The sequence below is a fragment of the Barbus barbus genome, assembly GCF_936440315.1.
Source record: "Barbus barbus genome assembly, chromosome: 16".
NCBI lineage: Eukaryota > Metazoa > Chordata > Actinopteri > Cypriniformes > Cyprinidae > Barbus > Barbus barbus.
In genome coordinates this window covers 24,207,304-24,230,954 of record NC_136744.1, presented here as the reverse complement: position 1 = coordinate 24,230,954, position 23,651 = coordinate 24,207,304, and the positions used below count along the sequence as shown (strand labels likewise).

The following is a 23,651-nucleotide window of genomic DNA, read 5'->3' as shown; positions in this document are numbered from 1 at the left end:
AATTTCTTTCAAAAAAAAAAAAAACTTTTAAACAGTAGTGTAAAAACTTTTACACGTTATATATTGACAGGCATGAGGTTTGTGCCTTCCTTAAAGTAATGATCTCAGTAACTTTTGTGTAACTTTTAAATTAAGTGTCACCGAATGATATATGCACATATTATGAGTTCAATCTACCACTACCATCAACAAGAAAACTCATTTAAATTCATTGCTCTGCAAAAATAATTTTCTACTAAAAGAACTTTGAACATTACACATTTTTGAACATAATAAGCCAATGATAAACAATTCAATACACCCCACAGGCTCACATTATCATGATGCTTTTTGATGGTTGTTTGTCTGTTGTTTCAGTTTGAGCTGCAGTCAATGCTGATCCACTGCGACTTAAACATCCCGCAGAGAGACACATGTGGCGACCTTCCTGCAAGGAGAGAGGTGAGACATGTCTAACATCACAATTTTAATCTAAGAAACTAAAACTCAAACTTAAAAAAACTGGAATGTAATGGTACAGCTCTACTATTTTCCAGCATTCCCACTCTTTTTCCCAAAGACCAATTAATGTTTGTTAACAGAGGTCAAATGTCACTGTATAGTAAAATTTCCCGCCGTCTATTCGAATGTCTACCGGACTCCTCCTTACACTGTGCCACTGTCCTCCAATCACAGACCTAGAACAAAGCACCTCATGCATATGTATGAGCACTCTGTGGTTATGGTCTCCCTTGAGTTCAGATAGTTGAAAGGGGATTTAGTTGGGTTTCTTGGTCGGGGGTCTGTCAACTCAACTGATCCCAGAAAACAGGGGTTTTTGTGTCTTCGGGGAAATTATGGCTCGCACTGCAGGAGTGCGTGGGCCCTTTTTACTGATTTTGTTGGAGATAACCATCATCTGCACGGCACAGGTAAATGCAACCCTTCTTTGTTCTTTTCCTTTTAGATATCCGAGGCAGAGTTTCAGGTGAGCACTTGTATTTTCAGTATATGTAAGAGAAAGAAACTATTTGCAGTTTTAAATAGAATCACAAATGCTGTAGGATATTATATGCTATTATATTTTTGCATCTGTACGGTCCATATGTTGTAAGATGCAAATGCACACCTGTTGCACGACAGGTGTTTGAACTGTTTTCTAAAACTTTTTTGCATGCATAAACTTAAAAATAATTTGTAGTATATTTTTACCTGCTGGATCATTTTAGTTTTCAACTTTGTATTAATGCATCTAAAAACGTGACCTCACTGTAGGAATATGACAGCATTGTTTACTTACTATTTTTGAACAGAGGGCTGGAGCCGGCCCTCCTGGTCCTCCTGGTGTGCCTGGAATAGACGGTATTGATGTGAGTTGAATTTAAAAAATGTGAATATAATTTAAAAAGTAAAGCAATTCAGTGACCAAAACGTTATGCATTATGGAAGAGTTAAAAGTATGTTTTTCTTGCAGGGCGATAGAGGTGACCCCGGTGAAGATGGTTCAGCTGTAAATATCAGTGTTCTTGTGTCATGCATTGATATTATAATTTGCTACGTTTAGGATATTGTTGCATCTTACACACTGTCATTTGAAATCAAAGGGTCCTGATGGAGATCTTGGAAAACCAGGTTCTGCTGGACTTCCTGGATTACCTGGAGCTGATGTAAGGAAACACTTTAAAACATTGTTTGGATTCTCTTCATAATGTTAAAATTGACATAGTCTTCTAAGGGAAAACAAGCCTCAGTTTCAATGGTGGGCGGCACTCTTAGACAGGTCAAAAATGCAGGGAATTTCTCATGTCGGACTGAAAAAGGTCTGTCCAACAGACAACAGGGCTTTTGTTTAAGCATGGACACCCGAAGCCTGGACTTAATTAAAGTGGATTCCCTGTGAAAATGGAAGTAGGGATCAAGAAAATATCCACTCTGGTTTGAGACGGAAGGTCTTCTAAAGGCGATGAATGACAGGTGTTTTTGTTTTGGCATCAAATTCTGTGGCTAATTGAGTAGTCACTGGTTGGTTAATGTTCGAAACTTCAGCTTGCAAAGTGAATAAACAAAGTTTCATGCAGCAAACCCTCCCCTAAAACATCCTTTTCAATTAAAGTCTGTCATCGTTTGCTGTAGTAAGAGGTAATAATGTAACATTTCCCCTCTGTGTTCTTCAGGGATTGACTGGCCCCATAGGAGAGCTAGGCCTCGATGGCCCCCTAGGACAAAAGGTGAGCGACTAATGAGCTTCTCAGTTTCCAGCTTCGGAGCTCAAATCAGCGTACTACTGACTGGCATTGCAGAGGGAATTATAAGTATTTTCACATGACCATTAGTTCCTAATCCTGTCTGTGTGCTCACTGATCTGTGCAGCCAAGTCAGATTCACTCACTAAACGATGCTCAAACACAGCACCTCACTCTGCCTGTGAAGATTATCTGGCTTTACGTGATTTTCATAACAGTAAATGTGCAGCAATGTGATTTTCTGTGACTTTCAGAACAGTATTTGTATATATAAGTTGTGTCTCAAGTATACACTTGCAATGCACGCTTATTCTATGCACTTTGTACTCAACTGTCTAGTGTATGAATTGTATAAGGTTATTTTGTCAACCAACATCAGAGTCTGATTGCTCCTCCCCTTCCAGTACGTGATTAAAAATGTGACAGTTGAGTGCAATAAGTGTCCAACATTTCACACTTAGTTTTTTCGGTTAATTAATTGCATTGAAGTGCACTTTTTCTTTTTGCCTTTTTCATTGTGAACACACTAATCACACTGTTTATACTAAAAACAGCATAGAATAGTGTGAATTGAGACTTTTACATATAAAATTTAATTATGTATAATTCAATTATGTTTAAGTCTAAAAAGTGACTTTGTGTAATTGAAACAGGGAGAACCTGGCAAACCTGGACCCAGAGGAGAGGCGGTAAGCCTAATCTTGCCATCTTTCAATAACTTTAACTTTAATAAAAACACAATTGAGCAGATAAATAGTTGTAAACAGGCTTAAAGCTGATCTGTACCCAACGCACTGCATCTTTGCCTTAATGCTGACAGCAGCTAATAAATACAGCTAGTCAAAAGAAATCTACTTTTTGTATGAGATTACATTATCGTATTCAGTAAATATAAATTGGGTTTGCATAAACAATTCAGAAATGGGAAAACAATATATATAATTAGATATACCTTCTCTGTCTTTTTAGGGTGTTGGACCTGATGGACCAATTGTAAGTAGCTTTTGTTTTCATGTGTTAACTAAAAAAGGGGTTTTCTTTGGGTGGTGGAAACAAAGGTTTAAATTTGATACTTGTTTGCACAGGGACCACCAGGACCAGGAGGACTTCCGGGTGAGCAGGGAAAAGTGGGACCCCCTGTGAGTGACTCTTCTGATTGGTCTCTGGGTTTTTCCTTGACATTTGTTAATAATGTAAACAAGCAGCAACAAGTAGTCTTGTCTTTCGTTTGCTTTCTTTTTATACTCGTTTCTACTGATTTCTAGGTTAAATACAAATCAAATGTGTTCTTGAGCCGTTTCTTGACCAGGTTCGCTCAAATAGAGCTATTGCAAGAAATAAATAGATTTTTTGAGACTTAAAATAAACATAGAAATAAACAAATAAACTATAAAAAGCAGAATAACATAAATAAGCATAAAAATCATTAATACATTTATGATGTATAGTTTTACAGTTCAAATCTCACTATGAAAAATCAACCACAGAGTTCACTGTAAAGGCATGGAGCTGCTGCTTCAATAGTTCAGAATACTTCCTCTCATGCAAGGCTATGCAATATTTTAGTTTAATAAATAACTTTAAAAGTTTTAACATAGTTTTATTTTATATAGGTATTTATTTTGTGGTGAACTCTTACTGTAGTATTTCTCTTAATCTTAGTATTTTGTCATTTTATTCAAAAAGTGAGCAATCTAAATGCTTACAGTTAAAGAGCATTCATACATCAATTAAAATGTTTCTCTCTGTATAACAGGGAGCCATGGGTGTGAGAGGGCCACAGGGACCCCGTGGACCAACAGGCCCCCGTGTGAGTATTGCTGTGATGTTTCAAGAGTTACACAAGAGCAGTGACCTTTTATTTGTTTCATTTGGGAGAAAAATATGAATAGTGACTTATCATGAATTATCCTGACTTCATTATGTTACACCAATAAAAGTCATTTTAAAAAGTCAGATCATAGTAGAAATAATGATTATGTTAGATAATAAGGTACGAGATTATAAGGTAGATAATATAAGGTAAAAACTCAACATTTTCAGTTTAGAATGTACGACTGAGACAGCAGTACACACAGACTAATTAGGAACATCATGTAGAGCAGCAGTTATAATTATGAAACAACAGGGTGGCACAATTGCTTCCTTAATCAACTAATTGCCCTTTATTTACTTCAAAATGGGTGAAAACTGTTCTAAAGTGAATCTGTTTACAGGGTGCTGCAGGGATGCTGGGTGGAACAACGGAACTGGTAAGAGGAAATTTTACTAGGTGCTCCATCAAACCTTTGGTTGCAAACCATATGAAAGCCATATTGTTTTCAACATCCACATTGAAATATGTTGTGATAAACAATGTAAAGTGCTCCAAGACAACTATTATATATGGCTGGATTGAGTGACATAAAATGACTCTACATTGTTTTTCTGATGTTAAGTGCGCTAACGCATGCCCACCTGGTTCTCCTGGTCATCCTGGCTTGCCTGGAATGAAGGTGAGTTTTCTGTAGATAGTATTTCAAGAGGAATTAATATAAGTCAGTATATAATTAAATGTAATAAATATTTATGAATTGTCCTCCTGTCTACTGTCAGGGTCATAAAGGGGTGAAAGGAGAAGCTGGAGAGCCTGGTAAACAAGGACACAAGGTAAGAACTTTATTGACAAAACGTCTCATAAATTTTACAAAGCAGGAACCAGAAGCATCTGGATTTTGTGTGCATGTCATGAAGCTCTGCAAAGTGAATTTGAATATGAATTAAGCAATAGGTCTGTTGTAATGAGATCGCGTTTGAGACATATTTATCTCCAACTGTGACATTTTCGAGATTATTACAGAGCTTCATTTATAATTGAGGACGGACGCTCGGGATGAATTAAGGTGCACGATGTATTTAAATGACATTTAATTCACTTGTGGCTGCTTGCTATATTGTTCTCCAGAATCAGCACGTATATTAGACACCATTTACCTCAATCAAAACTTTGCAGTTCATTTTACAGTATTATGCTAAATGTAAGACTATCTATCTACAGTCTCTATCTATTTGTCTGTCTGTCTATCTATCTATCTAGTCATTGTGTATTTTGAGGATTTTGGTGTCTAAAATTGCTTTCTCTTTTTAGGGAGAGGAAGGAGATCAGGGGGGACCTGGAGAGGTCGGAGCTCAAGGCCCAACTGTATGTGCATTTCCTGTTTATATAAGCAATCTCCAATAAATTACTAAATTGATCCAGTAGCTATATCTTGATCTGGTCTTAAAGCCTTGTTCCAATTATGTGCTCTCAGGGACCGCAGGGAATTCGAGGTTCCACCGGTATGATTGGCTCCAAAGGAGAAACAGTAAGATTTCGATTAAATAAGCAGTCGAGGAATATAATATTTTGCCTGTACTTTTTAAAATATCAAGTTGTCTTTAGTTAATGTCACAACATAGTAAAACCATGTGGCATGAGGGGGAGGGACATTCTCATTCTAGAAAGCATTATTTGTATACAGCCTAGCCCTAGTGCATAAAAGATTAGAAATCAATATTTTTGTCCATTTCCATGGAAGGGAAAAACTACATTGTAAATGCATTTATATAAACTAAGTCATAAAACTAATAAAAAATTTTTGGGGTTTACTATTTAAAGACTCAAAATGTTACTAACTAAAGGAATAGTTAACCCAAAAATGAAGATTGTCATTTACTTACCCTCATGTTGTTCCAAACCTGTGTGAGTTTCTTTATGTTGAACATAAAAGATATTTTGGAGAATTTTGAAGAACTAAATTGTTGGTCCCCATTGACTTCCACAGTAGGGAAAGAAATACTATGGAACTCAATAGGGACCATCAACTGTTTGATTACCAGCATTCTTCAAAATATCTTCTTTAATGTTCAGTATAAGAAAGAAACTCATGATGACAATTTGATTTTTTGTGTGAACTATCCCTTTAATACATAAAAGAAAATTAGAGTGGGATTAGATACTGCAGCACTGCAACCGACATAAAAAGCTGATAACAAAGAAAAAATGTAATACAAAACAGAAAATAAATAAAGAAATCTGAAAGAAGTAATATGTTGTTATTGTTTACAGGGGCCTCGAGGTGTTGATGGGGACCCTGGACCTCAGGGTGTTGCAGGAGCCACGGTAAATTCAAAAGGAAACCAATCTAATCTAAAGCTGTAAACAATCATGAAACGGGAAAGTTCTGCCTCTCATTCACAGTTGAAGGCTATGAAGACAGTCTGTTTCAGCAGAGGGCATGACTTGAAGTTGATGTCCTGAGCCTTGGCTGTAAATAATCAAATCAATATTAGCAGATATCTGAGGTGTGTGCTTCTTTTTATCTAGGGGGATCAAGGCCAAAGAGGAGTAATGGGAGAAACTGGCCCTAAAGGTGAACAGGTATGTGTGCAACTATCATTACAACAACAAATGTTGCACACAGTAGAAGTTTAAGAGGTTTTTGTTTATTAAATTATTCTTTGAGAAGTTGCCCATGGTAAGCAGGATCCTAAATGGGATTTAGCCAAGTATGACATGATCCAGGATCAACATCCTTGTTAGTCCTAGAATAACATTCAAACAACCAACCAACCAGTGTTGGTCCAAGAACATGCCCTATTTGGCTATATCCTATCATTTTAAGGGTAATATGCATTGATTTGAATTAATCAGATTTAATGAAATTATCTCTTTCTGCAGGGACCTCTAGGGACAAGAGGCAACACTGGTCTTCCAGGGCCAAAGGGAGGCAGTGTATGTGGTTTACTATATAAATAAACTTTCACTTCCTTTAATGAAAATGCGGAAAAATGTGTCTGGTACCATGGCACAGTGATGGTGTCAGATGGTCACAACATGAAAAATATGGCAGTATGGTACTTTTTATCAGTGTAGATAAAAGGATTTACTTAAAGACTTACTTGTCTGCATCCAAACAGCACCAATCTGTGTCTTTCTCCAGGGTTTGCCAGGTGTGGGTGGACGTGAGGGAATCCCTGGCATGCCAGGTGCCAAGGTACAGCAAAATCTGGTTTTCGTCATTCAAACTCGGCCATGTAAATATTGTGACAGTGGTAATAATGTTTTTTTTTTTACTTATTACAGGGTGCTGCCGGAAAACCTGGAAGCACTGGAGAAGTTGGCCTTCAAGGACTCCCTGTAAGTCTTAATGTAGAAATAAATAAATATATTCAATATATGAACTTCCATAATGACTGTGAAGCAGGTCAAAAACATTTATATAATGTTTAAATAATAATAAAGTTCAAATACAGTATGTATGGTCAGTAAGGTTTTTTTGTGCTTTTTTTTTTAAATTGAAATATTTCACATTACTGTTCTACTGTATTTTTGATCAAATAAATGAAGACTTGATTAGCATAAGTGACTTCTTTCAAAAACTTTAAAAAGTTAACTTTAAATGGTCGTGTATCCTAACTTTCACGTTCTTTCTACAGGATGCAGCACAATGAGTCACTTTTATTTGATCTGTGTCAGACATACATAGTCTAATTCTGACCTTATTCTTACAATCTCATGTTCAACCTGTCTCCTTTAAAGCTATTAAACAGATCAAAATGTCAATAATTTATTTCGATTTCATATTTGTGCTTCATTTCATGGCAGGGCAAGATTATAAAATACTTCTGACTTTATCCAGCATGATGTCAGGTCTTCATGACTAATTCACATCATCATTAATTTTGAGACCGTTCAAATCCACCCCTTGGATTTGACTTTGATCTAACAGAACAAAGAGAAGGCATTTTACTTCCTTCCGGAGATGTAGCCTTGACAACTGCATTTTTATATTTAGTGACTTATTTCATGTCTGCAGGGTTTACCAGGAAGCCCAGGACCAAAAGGTGGAGGTGGAGAGAAGGTGAGAGATGTTCCTAAATGTATCTGTGCTTGGTGCAAAGTCATCACATTTTTTAACACCCTGAACTGACAAAAGTTTTATCAGGACATTGAAGCATAAATAATTTTCCTTATGACTGGCTGTTAAAGCTGAAGCTGCTATTTTTATTTGAAGATGTTTTCTCCCATCTCAGTTTTTATATTCAAAGACAAAAAAAGAAGCAATTTGTATGTTGGCTGAAGCATTTTGCCAATTAACATTCTGGCTGATACAGATACTCTGATAATTATTTGAAAGTTATGGCTGATAACTGAAAAAGATATTAAAATCTATACTTTTTGTCTAAATACATTATCAAAACACTAAAAACTAAAATCAGCAATTTGAAGTGCTACAAGTGAATTTTAGCATCACAAAAATTTAATATATAGTATATATTCATTTAGAAATTTGCTAAGGATTACATTTAAGTTTTATTTTATAATTAAAAATTTTAGTTTTTTTAAAATTTAAAGATTAGTGTAATTAAGACGACAGATTTTAAGATAATATATTGTATATGTAAAAATAGGGAAATGAGTGTGCACAACAAAATATCAGAATATCAAAATAACAAAATAACCGAATATTTACCAATAAATTAAAAAAATAAATAAATCTGTATTATCAGCCAACAACTAATATAATAGCAATGTATTGCACATCCCTAGTTGTTTTTTTTTCTGAAATGTGAGACACTGTGGCTCTTTCAGCATTGCTCTGTTTGTTTCAGTGGCCCAAAACTGAAACATTGGCTTATTTTTTGCAATTTTCAATTTGATGCCATTTTAAGCTACTTTGAAGCTTTAAGCTACTGTCATGCATAATTCTACTCTGTCTGTAGGTTTTTATGAACACTATATGATATACTTGCTCCAATTACAGGGTAATGCAGGACAACCGGGCCTCATTGGTACTATGGGATCTACAGGTAAACCGGTAGGTAAACCACCCAATGGCTTTGCCATTAATGTGCAGGAATAAATTATATGACACTAAATGTCTCTGTTCAGGGTGAACGTGGAGGACAAGGAGAATTTGGACCCATTGGGCCTATTGGACAGCCTGTGAGTACCCCATGCACTAACAGCTAATGGACAGGCTGAATGTGTCTGTATTTACTCACCCAGGAATATTTCCCAAATGATGGTAGTTTCCTTCTGTTTAGGGAGACCGAGGAGAGCAGGGGCCACCTGGGCCGATGGGAAAACCAGGAGCCAGAGTAAGTGCATAATCTGTATTATGATATGGTTGTGGTATCAAAGCAAGCATATCTTCTGTACTTTACTTCCATCATGCAAATTACTGAACAAAGTAAAAGCCCTTGTCTGTAGAGAGATGGGGGTCCTAAAGTTGCTTTTGTTGCTCAGAGGTTTCTCTTTGAGGCTCAGCATAACACCGTTTTAGATGTTTCTCTAAAAAGAAATACAATTAATATTTGCTAGCTATACAATTAATGTGGATAGTATAGTTCAGATTATTTGCTCCTGAAAGAGTTTGATGAGAAATGTTGGAGTTCAAACTGAAACGTCAGATTTTATGTGCAGAAATATCCAAGAAGCAGTAGACTTCAGGTTTCATGTCTTAGCTTTTTGTCTACACTGCAAAAATAATCAATCTTAATCAGTATTGTTTGCCTTTTGTCTAAAAACAAATATCATAATATCCATAAATCACATTCATTTTGACTGCAAAGTGAAACATTATTATTATTTTTTTTAATTCAAGTTTTTCATAGTTTTTTAGCATCATTGGTAACTTGTTGTTTCTTGTTTTAAGCATGAAATATACTAAATTTATTTATAAAAATGAAAAAATCTCACATTTTCCCTTGTCAAGTAAATAAATTTTGCATTAAGGATGTTTAGATATTTAGTTACTGGAAAATGAGACAAACATACTGAATAAGAAAAGGATTTTGTGCTGTGTTAGAGACACTACTGACATTAAAGAGATCTAATTTGCAGTTTTTCTTTCCTGTAAGCTGGCAGCAAACCCAAAGTTCAAAACAAGTCATAGGCAGCGCTACATTTAAATTATTATATTATCCCAGTGTTCAAAGAGGAAGCAAGTCATTTTGACATCCACTAAGCTCAATCACTTTTACTTATTTAGACTGTTTGGTGCGCAGTGAATTCAAAAAACTTTTAATTATTAGTCTTTTAGGGGAATTCGTGACTTTTATATTAAGCTAATTTGAGGGTCAAACCAAGGCAAATATTCATAGTACTGCAATGCAGACACTGCGGGTAAGAAAGGAAACATCATGCTGTGGCCCATGGAAGAGATTGGAGCCAGCGGTCTCTCTCTTGAATGGGATTTCACCTCACAGTTTTCACAGTAAAGAGTAAACAGTCAAAAGAATGTCTCACAGCAGTGTCTCTCAAACAGCCCTCTGTTCCCCTGCCATTCCCATCAGCACACACTTATCTACACACACACAAACATTCACCATCACACTTCAAACGTTTAAACATGATTACGTGAATATTGTAAATAAATTGTAACCATATAATAAAAAAAATAAAAACAAATACAGAGTTTCAGCAGGTTTTATGAAGCTTAAAAAAAGGAAAAATGTAAAGGAAAACAAGGGAAAATGGAATGAAACACACAATGTATTTTATTAGCAACAGCTCAAAGTTTGAAAATACAGCTTCCAACAGATCTCCATTAAAGCTTAAGACTTGAATAGTTCTGCTACTGACCACTGAAATATGGAACTAACATTTATTGTACCTTCTGATCACACTGCAGAAAAGTGCAAAAACACACACCCATATACACACACACACACACACACACACACACAGTGTATGTATGTTTGTATGTATGTGTGTGTGTATATATATATATATATATATATATATATATATATATATATATTTATAATATAATATAATAGCCAATGGGCTCATTGCATAATTTCCAAAAACAATTGTTTAATTTCTTAGAAAACAAAACTTCATATGTACAATTTACATCCCACGTAAATTTATCTTGATTTAAGGATGTTTAGATATTTAGTAACAAAAAAATTTAGATAACAAAAATACCGAGGAAGATTTTTGTTTTTCGTGCAACATTTAATGCCACAACTTGAATTTTAGACTTTCTGCTTAAGGCCCTAATCTGTGTAATTAAGACTTTTTAAGAATCGCAGAAACCATGAAATATCATTTTATGACAACTTTGAAATGCAGTATTTACAAACATGTATCCAAATGTACATTTATATATCCAAATTCATAAATATATATTCAAATTTCAACTATATATTCAGATTTATATCTACATATTCAGCTGTTATAATATATAATTGTATAGAATGATCCTGCATACTTAGTTATTTTCTGTTATACAGTGGTGTGAAAAAGTGTTGGCCCCCTTCCTGATTTTTTTTGCTTGTTTGTCACACTTTAATGTTTCAGATCATCAAACAAATTTAAATATTAATCAAAGATAACACAAGTAAACACAACATGCAGTTTTTAAATTAAGGGTTTTTTTTTATGAAGGGAAAACAAAATCCAAACCCACATGGCCCTGTGTGAAAAAGTGCTTGCCTGGTTACTGCCACACCTGTTCGCAATCAAGAAATCACTTAAATAGGACCCGCCTGACAAAGTGAAGTAGACCAAAAGATCCTCAAAAGCTACACATCATGTTGAGATCCAAAGAAATTCAGGAACAAATGAGAAAGAAAGTAATTGAGATTTATCAGTCTGGAAAAGGTTATAAAGCCATTTCTAAAGCTTTTGGACTCCAGCGAACCACAGTGAGAGCCATTATCTACAAATAGCGAAAACATGGAACAGTGGTCAACCTTCCCAGGAGTGGCCGGCCAACCAAAATTACCCCAAGAGCGCAGCGACGACTCATCCAAGAGGTCACAAAAGACCCCACAACAACATCTAAAGAACTGCAGGCCTCACTTAACTCAGTTAAGGTCAGTGTTCATGACCACCATAAGAAAGAGACTGGGCAAAAATGGCCTGCATGGCAGAGTTCCAAGACGAAAACTGCTGCTGAGCAAAAAGAACACAAAGGCTCGTCTCAGTTTTGCCAGAAAACATCTTGATGATCCCCAAGACTTTTGGGAAAATACTCTGTGGACTGACAAGACAAAAGTTGAACTTTTTGGAAGGTGTGTGTCCCATTACATCTGGTGTAGAAGTAACACAGCATTTCAGAAAAAGAACATCATACCAACAGTAAAATATGGTGGTGGTAGTGTGATGGTCTGGGGCTGTTTTGCTGTTTCAGGACCTGGAAGACTTGCTGTGATAAATGGAACATGAATTCGGCTGTCTACCAAAAAATCCTGAAGGACAATGTCCGGCCATCTGTTCGTGACCTCAAGCTGAAGCGAACTTGGGTTCTGCAGCAGGACAATGATCCAAAACACACCAGCAAATCCACCTCTGAATGGCTGAAGAAAAACAAAATGAACACTTTGGAGTGGCCTAGTCAAAGTCCTGACCTGAATCCTATTGAGATTCTGTGGCATGACCTGAAAAAAGCGGTTCATGCTCGAAAACCCTCCAATGTGGCTGAATTACAACAATTCTGCCAAGATGAGTGGGCCAAAATTCCTCCACAGCGCTGTAACAGACTCATTGCAAGTTATCGCAAACGCTTGATTGCAGTTGTTGCTGCTAAGGGTGGCCCAACCAGTTATTAGGTTTAAGGGGTAAGCACTTTTTCACACAGGGCCATGTGGGTTTGGATTTTGTTTTCCCTTCATAATAAAAAACTTAATTCAAAAACTGCATGTTGTGTTTACTTGTGTTATCTTTGATTAATATTTAAATTAGTTTGATGATCTGAAACATTAAAGTGTGACAAACATGCAAAAAAAAAAATCAGGAAGGGGGCCAACACTTTTTCACACCACTGTGTATATATATATATATATATATATATATATATATATATATATACACATACATTTGTTAGAAATGTTACGTATTGTTTGTTTGATTAATTTACAATAAAATACCATTAATAATGACAAAACACTGTTGAATTAAAACAAATAATAATTAAAAAACCGCATCCATTCACTTAGTTGGACAGTGAATTTCTGTTAAAACATATAGGCTTGGAACATACAGATATGTAACCGTAGATTAAATCAGCAGTGCAGGAAACACTGGTGTACATCCACATACCAAATTTATCAGCATTTGCCACTTTGTCCTGATCTTGCATTTTCTCAGACCACACTCTCTTTTTAAAAATGCATGAGAGTGTTTTTGCAGGGGAACTAAAGGATTCTGCAGTGTTTGCTCTTTATTGACAAAGGTTTTGAACCTTTCCCATCTGTTTGGAATTCCTGCTGTGAGGCAAGAAGGAATAAAAAAAGACATCAACCAGAATTTTACAGTAAATCCCAGACTCTGACTGCATGTCATCTTACATTGTTTGTCTTTTCAGGGTCCTAAAGGTGACTTGGGCTTGCCTGGACTTCCTGGACCACCGGGCCTGCCAGGAATAAAAGGAGATAGGGTAAGGATGTCTCTGCCTACCACATTTGAAGAAATATTTGTAATCTCACAATATCTCAAAACAATCTCTTTAAATTGTTCTCAAACTTGTTACCTTTTTCAACATGATTTTGTTCCCTGGTGAACTGATAAAAACCTGTGCACCCTGAAATCTGATAGGTGTTTGTATCCCTAATTTTATATTTATTAAGGAACAGCAAAGTGTACTTGGAGTTCTGCTACATCAACATCCCTGCAACTTTTACAAAAAGTCATCTGCAGCGCTTTAAAAACAGCTAACCTCTTTATATTCACTGTTCTTGCTCAATTAGACAGTGAGGATTCTACTTTTCTAGCCTTTAAGGCACTGCAATTATTATGTGCTCCCACTGGTGTTTTAAAGTTTAAAAAGCTTTGAAAGTACAATGAGGCTTTTGAAAATCACATTGGACCATTTTAGACTCAATGATTTCCTTAATGCATTTGACAAAAAAACAAACAAAAAAACTGTAGGATGTAGGATTTATAGAAAGAGCACAATTCTGAACGTACATTATTGCATAACTGTTGTTTTAATGAACTCTTCAGGCACATGCTTTCAGTTAAATATTCAAGGGAATGAATTTCTGAATGTGACATTACACAGGGCGAAGCAGGTGAACCTGGACCAAAAGGAGAACAGGTAAGAGCATGATTCACATTATCAGCAGATATTGCACTGCAGAACTAAACTGAATACATCAGATACATTAAAAACTAACGCAAGAAAGACTCACTTTGTAACCAAAACTATTCATTCAAGACATTTTACGATCTCCCTCACGGTGATGTGCTTTATTGTAGGGCGGTCAAGGTGACGAGGGAACACCAGGAGACAAGGGAGATGTTGTGAGTAGCTCTGAACTACATAGCTGAAAATAATATAAATGCGCTAATGTACATTGAGATTTTTGAGAGATTGTAGTGCACTTTAATTCTCTTGCTGTTTCTACACTTAGGGGGACTCTGGCCAATCTGGAGCTAAAGGCGAAGTGAGTTTTTGATCAGTGTTCTTTCTTGAATATTTATGAATTTTTGATGATGGTCTACTAGGTGGTTGGCTCTGATTTCAGATATCCATGAACATATTCTTTGGCTTTATCTCAGCTCACTCTAGCCCTCAGACACTGTATTGAAATGATTTACTATATCAAGACACTAGTATTACATCTATGTATGTATACTTACATCTCTGGTGTAAATTCAGGTTGGTAACCAAGGGGATCCGGGTAATAGAGGACCAGAGGGAGCCCGTGGGCAGCCTGGCATTGAGGGGCCTTTTGGAAGTCCTGGACCACGTGGCATGCAGGGGAACAGAGGAGCTCCGGGACCTCGTGGCACCCAGGGACCAGCGGTATGTTATCAACCTCTCAAAGACAGAGTGATTAGCAATTACACTTCATAAGCCAAGATTGTGTACGGTAATTAAAAAAATAAATAAAAAATCACCCAAATTTCTCTTCACATATAAATATGCACTATCAATGTTCTACCTGCTTTTCAAGATATTTATCTTGGTAATTTTCATTGTTATGTTTCACAGTTAAAAAAATTAATTTGGGGTCAGAATGATTTTTTTATGAAGAAATAAATACTTTTATTCAGCAAGAATGCATTAAATTGATCAAAAGTGAAAGTAGAGACATTTATAACACTACAAAAAATATTTCAAATAAATGCTGTTTATATTAAGCAGCACCCCTGTTTTTAAAACATTTATTTCAAACTGTAATAATGTTTCACAATATTACGGTTTTACTGTATTTTTGATCAAATAAATGCAGCCTTGCTGAGCAGAAGAGACTTTGTTTAATAAAAAATAACAAAACATTCTTACAGACCCTAAACTTTTCAAGGGTAGCGTTTGAACGGGACATGGCTATATTGCTATTCTGTTAGCTTATTCAATATGTTAATGTGTTTTTATTATGAAATTTTGGTAGCTATATTGTTCACATTTTGAAATCAAGACCAGAGAAAAATAGATTTTATAGGTACAGGGTTCTTACAGTCATTGACAACTTTTAAATATCATGAAAACTATTTTCCAGTCCTGTAGGTGTCTATAGTGGCTATAACTTTGTTCTGTTATGCTCAAGTCAAAACATGTTTAATTGGCTAAAAAATGATATTTGTGAGTGCAATCAGAAAATGAATATCATTAATCCTTATCCAGTAATCATGAATGATAGGAAAGTTGTAGAAACTAAAAATTCAATTGCCAAAATGTGTGGAAACCCTGTAGTTTTTCAGCATTTTCATTATGTTTGGAAAGGCGTATCAAGAAAAACAGTTCTGTGAAACATTCTGCAGCTTTTAAGAACACTTAATTCCAATTCCATTTTTTTCTTTGTTATTTTCTGAGGCAGAGCTAATTAGTGGTCTGAAATGAGATGAAATGATCAAAATACAGTCAGAATTTGTGTGATTTTCTTCCAAACAACTCCTCCTGTGTTTACAGGGTAAAGAACCAAGTGATCAACACATCAGACAAGTATGCATGCGCGTTATGCAGGGTGAGTCTGGAAGCAAAGATTTTTATCATTTCAGAAATAAACATAATTTCCCTTTTAAGCATGCAGAGCCACACTTTTGCCGTCAGAGAATTGGAACTTTCCAGGCAGAAGAACACAAGCACGAATCACTGAAGGAAAGAGTGAGATGAATAGAAGGAAAAATTTGTGTTTTGTTTCAAAGATTCTTTTTTATTCTACTCTAATGAGCAGAGACACTTTACTAAAGTTAGCCATCAGTTCTGCCTCTCTCGAAGTCCTCTTGAGCGCACGCCGCCGATTCCCTCATGACTTTTTCATTCACATTTCACTGAAAAATTTATTTTCCTTTCAGCTGATCTGCACTTTTGCCTCATAGTGATGAGTTTCCTCCTCCAGCCTCTGCTTTCCTCCGCCAAACCCTCCCTGAAAAAGCTCAGTCAAGCATCGTGCTGCATGCATTTTCAGGACGTTTTCCAACTGATATTTGAAATTCACCATAGCCTAGCTCTTGCTCAATGGCTCAGGCCCTGGGATTGGATTCTTTACATCTTGAATAAATCGGTCTGCCCTTTTATCCCTTCACACAATGGAAAAGGAAGTTGTAAAAACGGCAGCAATGCTCTTCTTTTATGCTCAATTTCCCATAGCAAATTGAAAACGCACAAGAACACCATTCAAAGGATGAATGAGGACACATGAAAGGAGTGGGCTTTAACAGCGTTCTGCAACAGCTTTTAGTGAATATTGATTATCTGATCAAATGATCTGCTTATTCACATCAAAATATTAGAGCTATAGTAAAATAAAATTAGTCTAGGGTCTTATTTTACTTCCAAAACATAAAGCAGCTTGCAATGTGTGCAATAAAAAGTCAGAAATGTGGCTTATATTATTGCACCTGGTTTGACACATTTACATTTACACATTCAGCATTGCCAGGTACACATTTTAGCCTAAATTGCAGTACTGAAGGTGTTAAGTATGAAACAACTGCAGTGCTATAATGTTAAGGGCAGAAGAATCCAGTCATGAACAACCTTAATTATCAATTAGGCCTATTCATATGCTTTGTACTAGTGATGGGAGGAAAAAAACTTTACAAATCGTTTGTTTTCAGTCAGTGCTTCACAGCGCTTAACGACAAGTCAAGCAATTTCCTGAGTGTTTCAAAATACTTCGTACATTATGTTCTTAAAAAAGTATGTGAGGCATTCCTGGCATTCTCATTATGTTGAAAAAAAAGTAGAACAGCGACTGCAAATTAGGTAACTGGGATGATAAAGAGATTATTTTGTGATATCTGACCCTGGAACACAAAACCAGTCTTAAGTTGCTGGGGTATATTTGTAGCAATAGCCAACAATACACTGTGTGGGTCAAAATTATAGATTTTTCTTTCATGCACAAAAATCATTAGGATATTTAGTAAAGATCATGTTCCATAAAGATTTTTTGTAAATTTTCCACTTTAAATATATTAAAACTTAATTCTTAATTAGTAATATGCATTGCTAAGAACTTCATTTAGACAACTTTAAAGGCAATTTTCTCAATATTTAGATTTTTTTTGCACTCTCAGATTCCAGATTTTCAAATAGTTGCCAAATATTGTCCTATACAAACCATACATCAATGGAAAGCTTATTTATTCGACTTTCAGATGATGCATAAATCTCAATTTAAAAAAAATTGACCCTCATGATGGGTTTTGTGGTCCATGGTCACAAATATTTCAATGACTTGCCACAAATGTAGTGGTTCGACATTTCCACAATAATGAATATGTTATTAGAATGCTTTTTGAACAATTATTTGAATTATTTTGAACAATTCATCCGTGCATGAATTGATCTTGTAATGTTTCATTAAAATATCATAACTGGATCTTCCAGTGAAACGACAGATTTCTCTCTGTTGATGTATGCAGGATTTATCCAATCATATAATCCGCTTAAACCCCACCCCTGTAACCTCACATTCATCTGCCCCATTTGGGAGTGCAATGCCTTCATTTTAAAATCCAATTAGCAACCGATGCATAGAACCAAGTTCCTGACCTGCATTTTTTTTTCTTTTTTGATAATCCATTACCCACAAATGTACGTCATAATATGGAAGAAAAGCTATTGTTTAATTTGAACTTCAATTGTAGTGTACAGTGAAGGAATCATGTGAAGACAGAACAGGAAGATGGATCGTCCTCAAGGAGGTGCACTAACATTAGTACAGAAACACAATAGACAAAACAAAACAGTTAGTGTGCAGTGTTAGACGACTCTAATTAGTGAGTGTAACTGCAAAATCAGTTGATAAATAAAATAAAAATGAGCTGTGTTAATAGCAGGGGGCTGTTCACACTCATTAGTGCATTTGGTCTTTGCCATTTCAGAGCAGCTGGCCCAGTTGGCTGCCAGTCTGAGGAGACCAGAGTCTGGAGCGGTCGGACTGCCAGGCAGACCCGGTCCCCCTGGTCCTCCCGGAGCCCCAGGTGACAGCGGCTTCCCTGGGCATGCTGGTTCAAGAGGACTCCCGGGACTCAAAGGGCCTCCAGGACTTTTGGGGCTCAAGGGGCCAAAAGGTGAGTCATTATGGGACTGTGAGTTCAGACTGCTTTACAGGATCCTTGTTGATCCTGGAACAACAACTAGAGCAGGGTATCCCAAATGGGAGTTCATGAGTTGATGAAAAGCTAGTAATTAAATTGAATGTAAATTTAAAATAAAATATAAATAAAACACTAAAAAGATCAAATATACATTATATATATATATATATATTTTTTACATGAATGTGATCATTAACCAACATCAGAGCAGTGTTATTTTAGTATCATTCAGAAACTAACAGTTTTTATTAATATTTTGAATCAGGGTTTATTTTTAGATTTTCCATTTTAATTTCAGTTATGGTTTTGGTCATTTAATTGTGTTTTTGTCTTTTTTCATTTTGTTTTTTATTTAATATATATATATATTATTTAATTTCAACTAAATTATGAGAAATGTGGCCAACTAGCTGTAATTTTATTTTATTATATTATTTAATTACATTTCAGTTAACACTTAAGTCATGAAAAGGATTTTTTTTGTTTTGCTTTAGCTTCAGTTTAAGTTTTAATTACCTAACCCTGCATGCAGAGAACATGCAAATGTGAAGTTAACTAATTAAAATATTAACTTGAAATCTCAGGGTATACTTCAAGTAAATATTATACTTGACGGTCTGCTGAAAAATAAAGTTTGGAACCCCCTGAATTAGAGTCAGGTGTGTAAAGGCACAGCCGAGTCAGTATTTCTAGTACTGAACTAATGCGTGTGTGTTGCAGGTGAGATGGGAGACAGAGGGGACAGGGGACCTACAAGTCGGGGACCCAAAGGCATGCCGGGACCTCCTGGACTACCAGGTTAGTTCTGACTCAGTCTCATATCCTACTTCCTCTTGTCAAAGAAAATAGTATTATTGCATAAATGGAAGGGGCGTTAATGAATATCATCTGCAATTCAGTCTGAAACAACTCAATTTATTTCTAAAACGATGTTGTAGATATATTTAGCTCCATCCTGGTAATAGACTTTTGAAAGCAAAGTTAAATTGGTGTTAAATGAAGCTGTCAGATGTCTGATGAATTGGAGGTATATGAAGCCTTCTGTAGTCTTTGTATCTGTGTCACTGACACTTACTGTCAGTCGAATGAAGATGTCTGTTTAAACAGGATGTCTTGCAGTCGTTACCCAGTGCTCTAATTGTAACAGATCTGCAGCAGTGCCATGTGCTGGTGTCATACAGTTTTTCAGCTTTATATTTTCAAGCCTTTATTTCTACGACAAAACACAAGCATCCACATAATTCAGTTAGATATTTAAATAAAGGTATGCTAAAAAAGTAATCACCCAAATTCTGGTATTTACTCACCCTCATGTCACTTCAAACCTGTATGACTTTGGTATAACACTAAAGGAGATGTTTAGAAGAATTTAGGTGTTTTTTTTTTTTTTTTCTTAAAAGACAAGATATAAATGTGGACAGACACTGAAAAATACAAAAATAACGCACAAAAGCCATAACGTTAATTCATATGTAATATATAAACACCATGAAAATTGGTTATTTGACTTCTATTACTCTCAAATCTCATTCATGTTTTTGTCCATGTGGAAATGCAAATGAGGATGACCTTAAGCTTTGGCCTTTTGCAATCTAAATGAGAGATTTTAATGGGAAATGTAGCGAGCTTGAAGATAACTGACCTCTTTCTGTCTTGCAGGTGAACCTGGAAAACCAGGATACGGTCAAGATGGGCGTGATGGAGAACGGGGTCCACCTGGTGCCCCGGGTCAGCCGGGCGTTCCTGGACCTCCTGGTTCAGCCGGACCACCCGGTTACTGCGATCCTTCGGCCTGTAATCTGAGTGCAGGTGCCGCCCACCAGTCCCTCAAAGACTCTAGCATGAAGGGACCAGGCGGAAACTAAGAACCTCACTGTTTGGGACATTCCTTACAGCTCTGTGAAGAGCACAAAACGTTATCGCCTTTGCAGATAGTTTTACAGCTGTAATGCCTAAAACACTTTACCAACTTCCTGTGTACAGAAAATGGCAACATTTCTTGATCCAAACAAATTATTTTTTTGCCCACCTCAAGTTATCTGCTGGTGCAAATGAACTTTCACAGAACTTATTGTCCATCTAATGTTCTCCTAAAAGCCATTTCCTGTAGACTTTAGAAATGTTTTTTCTCAGCTCATACTAAATCTGCTCTAGGAAGTGAACAAACATCATTGTGGCCTTCAGACCGGAGGCTTTTTTAATTTCTGTGTGCCAAAGATAAACCTGCCAGAAATATTGATGGTGCTGGAAGTTCATAACTGAAACGGCTGCCAGAGACCTACAGTCAGAAACAAAAAGGAGAGAGGATATATAGATATATATATATATATATATATATAGATATGCTGCCATGTATTCTGTACATCTATGTAAATGATTGAAATGTGGTTTTGTAAGAAATTCACTTCCCCTGCGTGATTTATTGTTCCAGGATTATTGATGCATGACGCTTTGTGACATATACACACAAGAGAAATGCAGATGTATCGTTTCATGGTATTTCTATTTATTTTACATAGGTGTTCGATGATGAACTTTGTACAGAGATCCAAGGGAAACACATTTGAATAAATGTGATGTTTTTATATGAATTCAAAATAAATGCAGGTCTCAAACATTCTTATGCTTTTTCCCCTTTCAAGTAACACTTCCTCGTTGAATAGCCCGACTGCACTCATCACAGCTTTTTCCACACTTATTCTCACTTAACTCGTTACATACCAGTGCAAAAATGTTGGCACAAACACATTTCGATTGCTCTTTCAGTGTAGATGCTAATTTAGAGATGCAGGCAAACCGAAGTCAGCTATTAATCAGAAACGAAATCAGGTGAGGGAGATGTTAAGTAAGAATTACATAAAATGTCATTCACTTCAATTAAAACATCAGTACAGACTAGACTGTTATGGTTAAGCATTAAGTTAATGCATTTTTTATTCATTTGAATGTTAATTAAAAAGAGAAATTTCATTAATATATAAAGTGGCCTCAAAGAGCATTTGGACACTTAAGACATATCATTGAATTAGAAAACAAACATTTCACAAAACAAAGTTGTGTTTTAAACAATAATTAAAAGGAATAGTTCAGCCAAAAATGAAAGTACTTAAAATCTACTCATCCATGATGTAGATGAGTTTGTTTCTTCTTCAGAACAAATTTGGAGAAGTTTAGCATTATATCACTTCCTCGCCAATAAATCAACTGCAGTGAATGGGTGCCGTCAAAATGAGAGTCCAAACAGCTGATAAAAGCATCACAATAATCTACATCTTGTGAAGTGAAAAGCTGTGTGTTCTTAAACAAATGCATTTTAACTTTAAATCATCGCTTCTAGCCAAAATACAAGTCCATAATCCATAATAACACTCCCTCCTCCAGTAAAAAAAAAAAAAAAAAAAGTAATTCCCCTGTTGTCAGCTCACATCCATAAACACATTTAGAACCGTTTTAGACTGTTCTTGCCTGTAAATGTGCACGTTGATCTCTGCATATTTCTCTCCTGATTCAGACAAGATGACTTTTTCCCTGAAGAAAGCAATATTATTGATAGAGGACTTGTATTTTAAATGAAAGCAGCAGTTTGAAGTAAAAAAAAAAAGCATAATGGGTTTGTTTCTTACAAACATGCAGCTTTTCACTTCACAAGACATTAATTGAAGGACTGGAGTCATGTGGCTTACATTGTGGCGTTTTTATCAGCTGTTTGTACTCTCATTCTGACGGCATCCATTCACTGCAAAGGATTCAGTGGTGAGCAAGTGTTGCTAAATTTCTCCAAATGTGTTCTGATGAACAAAAACACCTATATCTTAGATGGCCTGAAAGTCAACCCTTTTATTTTTATTTATTTATTTAAGCAAATGTTCATTTTTGGGTGCACTATTCCTTTAAGTGCCAAAATTCTTTCTGAGGCCACTGGTCATATTCATATCTAATCCACTCAACAAACAACAACAATGTAAGTGGAATGCTGAAAGACTGAACTTGAGCATCCTAAAAACACAATCTAATGCATACAATTAACAAAATAGCAAATCTTTGTTCAGCACATAATCTAAGGTACATATTAAAGGTATTGCAATTTGGCATAGAGTCACACAAGCATGAGAAACACCCAATACAGTCAAATTAATATACATCACACAACAAAAAAGTACAAACATTTCTCAAATCAGGAATCTAACTCTAAAATAATAGTAATGAACCAAACGTGTTAGTACATTCAGAGTTTAATTTACAACAGTATCCAGTGGCATTAGTTCTCAACTTTTGTCTACCATTTAAACCGAACTCCATGCTTATAATGTCTCTCAAAGTATATGTTGATTGACCACATTTCACAATGGATTGTGTCATTAAGTCAGAAAAGTACAGTTGCATATTGAGAGACACGTAAGACTACTGTTTCACGATGAATGTTAAATTAAATACATTTATTAAAACAATTCACAATTATATAAATACGCAAACCAAATGCATTTACACAGCACAAAAAAGGCAAAGGAACTGACAAAGGATGTGTGGTACTGTCTCTGACCACAATGAGCATTCATTCTATTGAGAACAGAACCATATTGAAAAAGAATCATCTTCCAGATGTTCCATCAGGTGATGCAAAGCATATCAGGTAGATGTGGTGTTTTGTCTTAAGACTGTCCTTCAAGTAAGTCCACAGGTTTAGCCCTTGAGAAAAATATTGTATTCATGCTACATGTCATTAATAGCCCATTTCTGTAAATTAAACCGCTGTGGTTGACGGAAAAACAACACGTATATCTCATGATAAATAAAACAAAGCAAGTTAACTGTACTAATATAAAGGAGACAAAGCCATGCCGACTCGGAGATGCTTACTTGGAAGAATTCTCTCTAATGTGTGTTAAGCACAAGCAGTTCAA

The 23,651-nt window shown here is 35.8% G+C and overlaps 1 protein-coding gene across 1 annotated transcript; it reads left to right on the top strand.

Annotated features, from left to right (window-relative positions):
• The first annotated feature begins 733 nt into the window (after positions 1-733).
• On the top strand, positions 734-21,370 carry col9a1b (collagen, type IX, alpha 1b). The gene is made up of 32 exons (XM_079437565.1): positions 734-911; positions 1,293-1,349; positions 1,454-1,489; positions 1,584-1,646; positions 2,154-2,207; positions 2,876-2,911; positions 3,192-3,215; positions 3,308-3,361; positions 3,979-4,032; positions 4,439-4,474; positions 4,661-4,717; positions 4,818-4,871; positions 5,350-5,403; positions 5,513-5,566; positions 6,310-6,363; positions 6,568-6,621; positions 6,922-6,975; positions 7,184-7,237; positions 7,327-7,380; positions 8,060-8,104; positions 9,008-9,061; positions 9,136-9,189; positions 9,291-9,344; positions 13,562-13,633; positions 14,258-14,293; positions 14,455-14,499; positions 14,610-14,642; positions 14,858-15,004; positions 16,112-16,166; positions 18,535-18,723; positions 19,471-19,548; positions 20,410-21,370. Exons 1-32 carry the CDS (start codon positions 837-839, stop codon positions 20,613-20,615), a joined length of 2,046 nt encoding a protein of 681 aa, XP_079293691.1. The 5' UTR covers positions 734-836; the 3' UTR covers positions 20,616-21,370.
• The last annotated feature ends 2,281 nt before the right edge of the window (positions 21,371-23,651 follow it).

Bases quoted from the DNA above. Each gene is read 5' to 3' on its own strand.
- col9a1b (XM_079437565.1), top strand. From the start codon at position 837: ATGGCTCGCACTGCAGGAGTGCGTGGGCCCTTTTTACTGATTTTGTTG. The intron at 912-1,292 runs GTAAATGCAACC...ATTTTTGAACAG, and splicing joins CCATCATCTGCACGGCACAG to AGGGCTGGAGCCGGCCCTCC. The intron at 5,404-5,512 runs GTATGTGCATTT...ATGTGCTCTCAG, and splicing joins TCGGAGCTCAAGGCCCAACT to GGACCGCAGGGAATTCGAGG.